The sequence below is a fragment of the Biomphalaria glabrata genome, chromosome 9 (genome assembly GCF_947242115.1).
Source record: "Biomphalaria glabrata chromosome 9, xgBioGlab47.1, whole genome shotgun sequence".
Classification (NCBI taxonomy): domain Eukaryota; kingdom Metazoa; phylum Mollusca; class Gastropoda; family Planorbidae; genus Biomphalaria; species Biomphalaria glabrata.
This window is the reverse complement of record NC_074719.1, coordinates 21,200,489-21,209,996: the sequence shown is the minus strand read 5'-3', so window position 1 is coordinate 21,209,996 and position 9,508 is coordinate 21,200,489. Positions and strand designations below refer to the sequence as shown.

The 9,508-nt window shown below is 32.9% G+C and overlaps 1 protein-coding gene and 1 long non-coding RNA gene across 5 annotated transcripts in view; both read left to right on the top strand.

Annotated features, from left to right (window-relative positions):
* The first annotated feature begins 117 nt into the window (after nucleotides 1-117).
* Nucleotides 118-9,508, top strand: part of LOC106054528 (uncharacterized) — a 45,698-nt gene continuing 36,307 nt past the window's right edge. For all 4 annotated transcript variants that reach the window (XM_056042288.1, XM_056042286.1, XM_056042287.1 and 1 more), the window contains exons 1-5: nucleotides 118-324; nucleotides 4,366-4,564; nucleotides 4,685-4,771; nucleotides 5,033-5,205; nucleotides 5,402-5,515. In XM_056042288.1, coding sequence (XP_055898263.1) covers nucleotides 265-324; nucleotides 4,366-4,564; nucleotides 4,685-4,771; nucleotides 5,033-5,205; nucleotides 5,402-5,515 — 633 coding nt within the window. In that variant the 5' untranslated portion in view covers nucleotides 118-264. The remainder of the gene's footprint in view (nucleotides 325-4,365; nucleotides 4,565-4,684; nucleotides 4,772-5,032; nucleotides 5,206-5,401; nucleotides 5,516-9,508) is intronic.
* On the top strand, nucleotides 1,295-3,464 carry LOC129928330 (uncharacterized). Its single transcript, XR_008779938.1, has 3 exons — nucleotides 1,295-1,838; nucleotides 2,466-2,576; nucleotides 2,691-3,464. It is a non-coding gene; the product is annotated as an uncharacterized LOC129928330 (long non-coding RNA).

The following is a 9,508-nucleotide window of genomic DNA, read 5'->3' as shown; positions in this document are numbered from 1 at the left end:
CATTTTTTGTACACCTCTATATTTTCAAAAAAAATATTTAAAAATAATTATTATTGTTTTCATTAACTCCAGTGAACACAATGTTTGTTCGTAGGAATATCTGTGCGTGCTGACTTCCTTTTGTTGTCATTAGAAACCAAACCAAGTAAAAATAATTGCATCCTCGCGCGAGGGCTTTGGTTGTTTTACGAGTGAGTTGCATGTCGTTCGGCCTTAAAAATCAGTACTCAACACAAGAGGTACATCCGCTGTAAGAGCGGTAAGATGTCAACCGAGGATGCGAAGGCTTATCTGTCAAGCCGTGAAGTTCCAAGGCTCTTTGAGGTAGGTTCTTTTTTCAACATTGACATATTAAATTATTTCGTTAAATTAATAAAGAAGTGAGATAGTATATATACAAACGAAGAAAAAAAAATTTCAAGCTAATTTATTTATAGAATCTAATTAATCAAATTAAAACCTCCAATATATTTTTAAAATATAGGCTGTGCTATAGATTTAAATTCCAAGCATGTTATAGTTATAGATATATATTTCAAAGGTCCGACCCAAATATTATAATAGTATAATATATATGCTCATTCTACTCATAGATAGTATGCATTTTATGGCAATATAGATCTATAATCTATAGGTTTAAGTGTATCTAATTATTTTTTCGTACAGTCCATTATTATGTGATGTACTGTACATATGTAGGCTATGTGATGCTATAAAGTATAAAGATCCATTTAAAAATTGCTTGCTACTTTCTGCATTGTTTTAGCAACTAATATTAATAGAAAATGTGTGAATGCTATGAAGTTCTAGATAATCTAGTTGCTTGGTTACTTTAAATTTTAAAGCAACTCCTAATTACAAGTTTAAAAAAAAAAATTCCTGAAATAATAAATAAGCTGCAGGCTTTAAAAAAAAATGTGGAAGGGAAGTAATCATCATTATTGGAAAATTTTTAATTGGTGGTTACTTTTATTTTTTCCCCACTGAACTATTTTATGCTCAAGGATGAACATTATTGATTTTTTAAAATGTGGTGATCTGTGTCCAGCTCACAAACAATCTAATGTTATGTCTATATGGACATTCCTAAATAGAAGAATAGTGCTCGAGGAGATCTGAGTCCAGCTCACAAACAAATCTAATGTTATGTCTATATATGGACATAGCTAAATAGAAGAATAGTGCTCGTCAGTTTTACATTTCAGTTGCTCTTCATAATTGATTATGTACAACAATCGTTGTGATAGAAATATTCATCCCTTTTATATTTAAGGGGAGGATTACCTTTGAAAATAGTCATTTTGGACCCAAAAATGGATTTTTAGATTTAAACGTATTTAGATAGCTTATCCATTTATTTACTAGAATAGAATGTTCAATTTTCTGAAATATTGCTTTAAATTATACTTTTTTTCATTTTTAGGGTGCTTATTAATCAAGATTTGATTGAAAAACGTAAAAATCCCCCATAGTTACGCCTATAATAACTCTTTTGCATAGCAAATACTCTGGTCATATTTGGTATCAAATTGTTCGGCTTCAAAAGCACTTTTAAAATTTGGCAACACTTCCTAATCTATTATAAGAAGTTTTTAGCTAAATTTAGAAACTTGCGTACTCTATTTGGTAAGTTTTTCGTATAATTATAGCCCACTCATAAATACTGAACGCTGATTGGTTGCTTACCGGAATACCCATAGTGACTGTGTATACGTCAGCTTATCGAAAATAGAAAAACAAACATGCTGCCGTTTTCTCGTTGCAAACAAAACAGTTTCAGTATCATAAAATAAACGTTTTTGTATGTTTTATTCTTGCTATTCGGAAATCTTCATCATGTGAGTATAATAAATAGGATTTCGTGATTCTAGATCTACGAGTCTTGTCTACATTACTCTAGATCTACACTAACTAGTGGTCATATATTGAATCCAGCCAGGTCTAGATCTAGATCCATTACTAGATCTAAATATAGATCTAGATCATTATCTAGGACTAGATCTACTAGATGCATAGATTATTCTGTGCCAAGATGAAGATAAAAGAAAGGAACAGCGTATTGAAGCTCATATAAACAATAGATCTAATTCTAGATTAGTAGATCTAGACGTCTAGAAGATATAATTCAAATCATGTCAATGTAAATAGTAATAGTAAATAGACTCCTCCTACTCAAACACTTCAATTTTAAACAGCTTTCAATGTTAGATGTAGATGTATGTATTGAATAGATAGTGTCTGAGTGTGCAACCTAGTTTTGACATGGACTTTATACTATTATAAGATTCAAATCTATATTAATGATAATCCAACTGACTGTAAGTAGACATGACATTTTGCTTTTTTATTAACATGGAACCTAGATCTAGACATCAGAAGCTACTAATTAATGACAATATTTGTTACCTGTGCCCTACATATTCTATACAATTGATTATCACCATATAATATCAATCTTTTGTCAGGTTTGAAGTACTACTGGTAGCAGAATGAAATCCCTGCCTCCAACATAATACAAAGATTGGTTTGAATCTCACCAAGTTAATTGTGATATCAACTAGATCTATTCTATAAAGGTTAGTTTTTTTGTTTCTTGTTTTAAAACCTTATTTATTTAGAATAATTATGTTGTTGCCACTTGATGTTTACTTAATTATTTTTCTTATACTTTTTTGTTCTCTATTTTTTAGGATTCAAGCAATGGTGGCGACGCATTCCGCTGAAATATTCTGGAAGATATTCATCAACGAGTTTAACTGCGATACACCACAGTGTTATCCAAATCTTTTAACAGAGTGTGTGGGATTTAACCTTTTGAAGATATAAAAGTAACTTAAGAACAGTGCTACTCAATTTACCAAAGGCTATCAGAACAAGCAAATTATACAACGATGTAAATTTGGGGAAACTCAAAATACGATTACGTCGATTCGCTCATGAACTAGAAACTTTTGGACCAAAATCTAGATTTACTAATCCAGAAAAAGAAAACTGTTCTATTTTAGCTGCTGTGGGACAACTTAATGTAAATTTTTCTTTTGTCAGTGTAATTAAAACTTTTTTTCAATTATTAGGCCAGCAAGAAAAACCATCCACTTAGATTATCAAGCTTTCAGAAAATCTTAAGAAATGCAATTTTAAAAAGTTATAAAAAGATTACTGTTGTTGAGAAAAGATGCTAAAGCACACATAGAATTTCAGTTGATAGAAGCAAAAGGAGTTTGTTAATATTCTGGAAAGTTTTAAATCCATTGTTTACATTTTGAATTTTTAGCTATTTTTCTCATATTGCTATCGACTTATATGATCATCTTAAAAGTACTATAACTTAAAAACTTATTGATGAAATGATGTCAAATTTTTTACATTATAAGACTATATTTAGTTATCAAAGTGTGCAGTGTTATTTATTCAAATATAGTGATTTTACATAGTTTGACAAATAAATTTTAGTTTTAAATCAATTTTTCTTAGATTCTTATTTTTCCAAAAATACCAAAACTAAAATTGCTATTACTTTGCAACCATTTAAGATATTTGCATAAAATTTGAAACACTTAAAGATATATGTTAGTACTTTAACGTGACATCCAGCGTTTTTTTTTTAAATTCATGATGTTCATTTTATTGTCTTTGACATCTCTAAAAAAAAGTTTTTTTTGTAAAAAACTATACCACTTATTTTACTTCTAAATCTTGTGAAAACAAATAGAATTGTAATAAAAATTGAGATGTCACATTATAGAGTCATGTTTCCTTCTTCAAAATAAAAAAGTTTGAGTCTTTTTTATTGATTATTAAGAAAGGAAAAGCATTTTAAAAATCATATACAAAAAACAAGATGGCGGCCGTTACCATGGCAACCACAAAAGTGACACACAATTTTCTAAGGTTTTTTTTATCAGGGTGAGTTACTGTACCAACCAACCAGTTTTGATAAGTTTCTGATCAATATTAAAGAAAATAATTTTTTTAGGTGTACCTCCCCTTAAGCTTTTTGGTTAATATTTTATTATAATCAAGATTTTTTATTTGTTTGCATTAACTCACATATTTATAAAAATAAACTAACCATTTGTTGTAGTATCAATGTTTTTGTTTTGTTTTCTGTCATATGGAATAGCTTTCCATTATAGCTTATTTAGGGGCATACTCTGAATCATTATTACTGCTTCATGTTAATGTATATCTATAGATAACCCTTTCTATCTATATCATAACTAGCTATATCTAAACCCTGTAATAATGAGCCCTATTTATTCATAATTACATTAAAACAATTGTCATTTATTATGGCTATACACTTTAATGTATTGATAATAATATTTGCATCTCATTTAAAATGTATGACTTATATCAATGCAGTGTCTGATGACAGGGTTGATGTTTCATCGACCTAAAGATCATATTCAATATCTTATTGATTGTTTGGAGAAAGTTAAGACAAAAAGTCAAGCAGAGATAACATGGAACATGTTTGTGGAAGTACGTTCTACAAAAACCCCTCTACCTCCCATCGACAATGGCAAAAGACCTCCCACCAGAGAACGTCCTTCAACAACAGGTATTTTAACAAATTAATTTAAATAAGCCTTTCAAGTATGATTATTTTGGAATCAAATTTTTTTTTAAATAAAAAATTAAACTATTTATTACAAATTATAAATTAAATACTTTTTTACAGAAACTGCCATAGTCACACATACAACCAATCCTCTACCTCCGATAGGATCCAATGGATTGCCAAATGTTCCAGCAATCTTTATTATAGGTATATATTACATAACTTTTAAAAAATTATGTTATGCATTAAAAATACATCCTTTTTTTGTTTGCTTATCCTCTCATGTATTTTGCTTTTCTTAAGCCTTTTACTTTAGACGTTCTCAACATATTATATTTTAAACAATTTTATATGAAATTGATTGACGGCTTAGTGGTTATTACAAATTCATAAAATTTCACTTGAACGTTATAATCCCTCTTTGGCTTTTAAAAGTGAGTACTTTTTTTTTCTTACAAAATATCAAAGGTGGCCCTGGAAGTGGTAAGTCTTCACATGCTGAACAAGTAGCAGCAAAACATCCTGGTTGGGTCAGTATCAATTTGGGTCAGCTACTTCTTGCTGAGATCAAAAACAGAAGTACAGATGAAAAATGGAAAGCAGTTAAAGATTTAGTTGTGAATGGAGAGTTGGCTCCAGAAGTAAGTTGTTTTTTTTTTATTGAAAATATTTGATGATGTTGAGTATTTTTGTTTAGTCATAGGACAGTGTGACAGTTATAGATTTTAATTTTGTTTTTCATGATGAAACCATTATCTTTTTTTCATTTATAATTATATTTGCTATTTTTCTTCTTTTTAAAATGTATCTGTACTGAAATTTTTGTCTGGTAAATAGGAAGTGACATTAGAATTACTTCATGACATCTTGAAACATAACACACAAGCTGAAGGTTTCATTATTCAAGGATTTCCAAGAGATATGGAACAAGCAAAGGAGTTTGAAAAAAAAGTAATTTGGCAATACTTTGTATTTATAATAATTAACATACTTTAAAAAAGTATTTTCTAAAGTATATTTTTACATTCTTTATGTTTATGTGAATTAATAGGATCAATCAAGTAGTATTGCTAGTTGAATATAAGGAATTAGGCCTATGTCATTGTTACAGGGGCGTAACTAGGGATTTGGGGGCCCGGGGGGATTGACCTCTTTGGGGGCCCCTTGCATTTTGACATTCGACATATGACATGAGATAAGGTACGCAAAAATATATAAGCCCCAAATCAAATTGGTTCAGTATATCAGTAAACTTAACAAAAAGTAATCATCAAGACTCTTTTAATGAATAATACCGTTGTTTATTAGTTAAATAATGCACAAGTGACAAATCTAAATTGATATCGCTTCACGTCGTGCATTCTGTGCAGCAAAGACATCTATAACATCAACTACATCGATACTTTCTAGTATTTGTGACTTCACTGACATTAAAACCATGATAAGCCTTTCTTGCGTCATTGTGCTCCTGAGATACTTTTTCATGAGTTTGAGCTTTGAGAATGATCTCTCACATGACGTAATGTCTAGCACTTCTGTCGCAATACGTTTGAATTGCAGTTGTATTGACAGTCCTACATTAGAACTCAACTTCCCATCAAGTCTTTTCTTTCATATGGTTGTTTTGATTACAGGGAATCCATAGTATTCACTACCTTCTTTTGCTTTTTCGATGGATTGGGTTTTTGTCAGTTTCTCATCATTTTGCAGAAAGCATGAAACGGTACTAATTTCTTTAGAAGATTCCTGTATATGCAGTCCAGACTTTTGTAGTTTCTTCCGAACTATATTAATAGGGCACAGGAGCTTTGACCAGAATTCCAGATAGGCAAAAAATTCTTAATTTTTCACTGCATGAAGAAGATTCTGTGCTAATATTATATGGTATTACGTCATTGTTGGTTGTTTATGTTTTGTGCGAAAGCAAAAGGATTCAGAATATACAAAAGTGGGAAAGATCCATATCTCGTTATGCTCGAGTATAGAAATAATCCGATAAGTGGACTGCCGTATTCACCATCACAACTGCTGACGAGTAGAAGACTCAGGGAATCATTCCAACTGATCACAAACTATTGAAACCATCGGTAGCTGAAAATGCAGAGACAATACTCAACGAACGACAGATAAAAAGCAAAGTGAAATACGATGCAAAAGCAAGACTACCTAAAGATTATTCTGTCGGAGAGTTCGTCTAGATCAAACATGGCAGAAAGCAGTTGTCATAAAAAAACATTCAGCACCCAGATCTTACATCATAAAGACAAACAATGGAAAAACATACAGAAGAAATCAACGCTTTTTGAATAAGAGTTTCGATGAAGACATCTCTGGGTACTATGATACCGATGAAGACAATGAACTGCAAACTGTTGGAACAAACGAAACAGACAGTTATAGACCAACGTCTAGAGAACTTGTTGTGCCAGTCAAGACAACAAGAAGTGGACGAATTGTTAAAGTTCCTAGTAGACAGGGCCGGCCTTAGGCCACTGCAGCCTATGCGGTCGCAGTGGGCCCCGCGCTTTCATAGGACCTGCGCTAATTCTAAGTGTACATTATTAAATTAAATCATTATAACGTATATAAAATAACAGGGTTTTCGCGAACTCCTGATTTTTCAGGGCCTCCAAGGAAATCTCATGAAAAGGCAAAATATACGATAAAGTCCTGAACTTTTTTTGAATTTATTCAAATCTCCTGAAGAATAGACGAAATTGACATTTAGGGGTGCCAATAAATAAAAAGTGGCATTGCGAGCTTTCATTTGATAAAAATTTATTGCAAAGACGAAAGTAGGCCTATTTTCTAATTCAAAAAAAATAATTTTGACATTATGCTTATCCCTACCCAGACTATAGGCCCCGCGCGATCCGTTTCGCATAGGGCCCCGCAAATGCTAGGGCCGGCCCTGCTAGTAGATATCACTATTAAGAACTTTAAAAGGAAGGGTGTGATAATAACTTCAATAGGAAGGATGTTTTAATATTATATGATACTACGTCATTATTTTTTGTTTATGTTTTGTGCGAAAGCAAAAGGATTAGATGTAAATAAAAAGAGAAAGAGAGTTTCCATTGGATTGAGGAAAGATGAATAAAGGGGTAATAACTCGAGTGTGAAGTTTATATAAATCTATCATGAAGTGTGTTTTTTTCTGGATCTGGAGAATGTGATGTGATATCGTAAAGGGGCCTGGATCCAGGATGTGACGATTCCACAGAGCATACCCAGGGCACAGTCCACTTTAAGCTTTCTACTGCAGAAAAGTTCCATTTGGAGAGCTCTATGGATGGCGGAGAATGGACCATTGGCCAACCCCACCTTGTCCCATGGATATTCTGCTTACAGTCTTCAGACCTAGATGTTTCCTTTTATGTCAGTATTGGAGAAAATTGCCAAGACCAAAAACTCCCTTAAAATGCGGGGACTATATATTTATATATTTTTAAAAAGCTTGAGGAAACACCCAGCCTACACTAAATGCCAATAGGACTTTAACGAAAAATCCATACGAGCTCAGACGTCGCCTCGTAAAAGGTCTGCGAATGGCAGTTTCTTCCAGGACTGCCTGTGATAAGTCAGCTACTGGAAATAAAAAACAGACTAGCAGCAAACACCTAAACCTTTTGCAACTCAACATCTTAGGCCTACAAAACAAGACAACAGAACTCCAACACATACTCAAGAAGCATGATATACACATAGCGCTATTGCAAGAAACACTACTGCCCATGAAAAAAATAAACATCACAGGCTACACACAGTACAGATGCCTTTGCACCAAATGCCAGGGAATTATGACCCTCATAAGAAACGACACACAAGCCACAGTAAAACAAATACAGAACAATACAGACATCGACACGCAGGAAATACACCATCAAAAACTACTATTGCCCACCATCATCAACAGCAGAAATAGACATACAACTACCACACTACACAAGGACAATAATAGCTGGCGACTTCAATGCACACACACCTTCCCTAAGCTACCCACACTACAACAAGCGTGGCAAAGAAATAGAGGATGTAACAAATGCCTCTAACCTACACCTTCTGCAAAACAAAACTACACCTCCAACTTTCCTCCACAGAGCACACAACACAACTAGCAGACCTGACCTAATTTTTATCTCTACAGACATTACCAACTCTTCTAAAATAACAGTACTTGAAGACATAGGTAGTGACCACAGGCCTATACTCCTCAATATTGGAACGCCAGGTAGATACCAATCCAGCAAAACAACTAGATGGAACTATAAAAAAGCTAACTGGGCAGCTTTTTCACAAGAAACAGACACAAGACTATCAAGCATAATTGAGACAGACGTCAATTCAACCTACACAACTATAGTCTCCAACATCTTACAAGCAGCAAAAAAACACACCCCTCGAGGCCAAGTTAAGAAATACAAACCTTTTTGGACACCTGAATTAGATAAATTAGTAAAAGAAAGAAACATGGCCAGGAAGACTATAGAAAAAAAAACTACTAGAGAGAACAAGACAACGTACAACAAATTGACAGGGCTTATAAGATACAAAATTAAAACAGAAAAAAAGAAAAAGTGGACCACAACATGCGAACAACTAGATCTAAACAAGGATGGTCGAAAGGCCTGGACCCTTCTGCACTGGCTAGCAGGAAAGAAACAAATAACAAACCCCCAACCTATAAAAGGCACTGACGACATAATAACAGAAAAACTTAAAAAGGCTGAAACCTTCAATAAATATTTTGCCAGCATTAACAAGTCAAAGCCAAGAAAACAACTGGACCAGGCCTTCAGTAATATCTTAAAGAAAGAAGAAAAAGCTCCAACAGTGAACTGTCAGATCTTTGACACTCCCTTCACTCTACGTGAGCTCAATACTGCCCTAAAAAGCCTCAAGTCAAGAAAATCCCCTGGACCCGATAAAATAACAAATGAAATG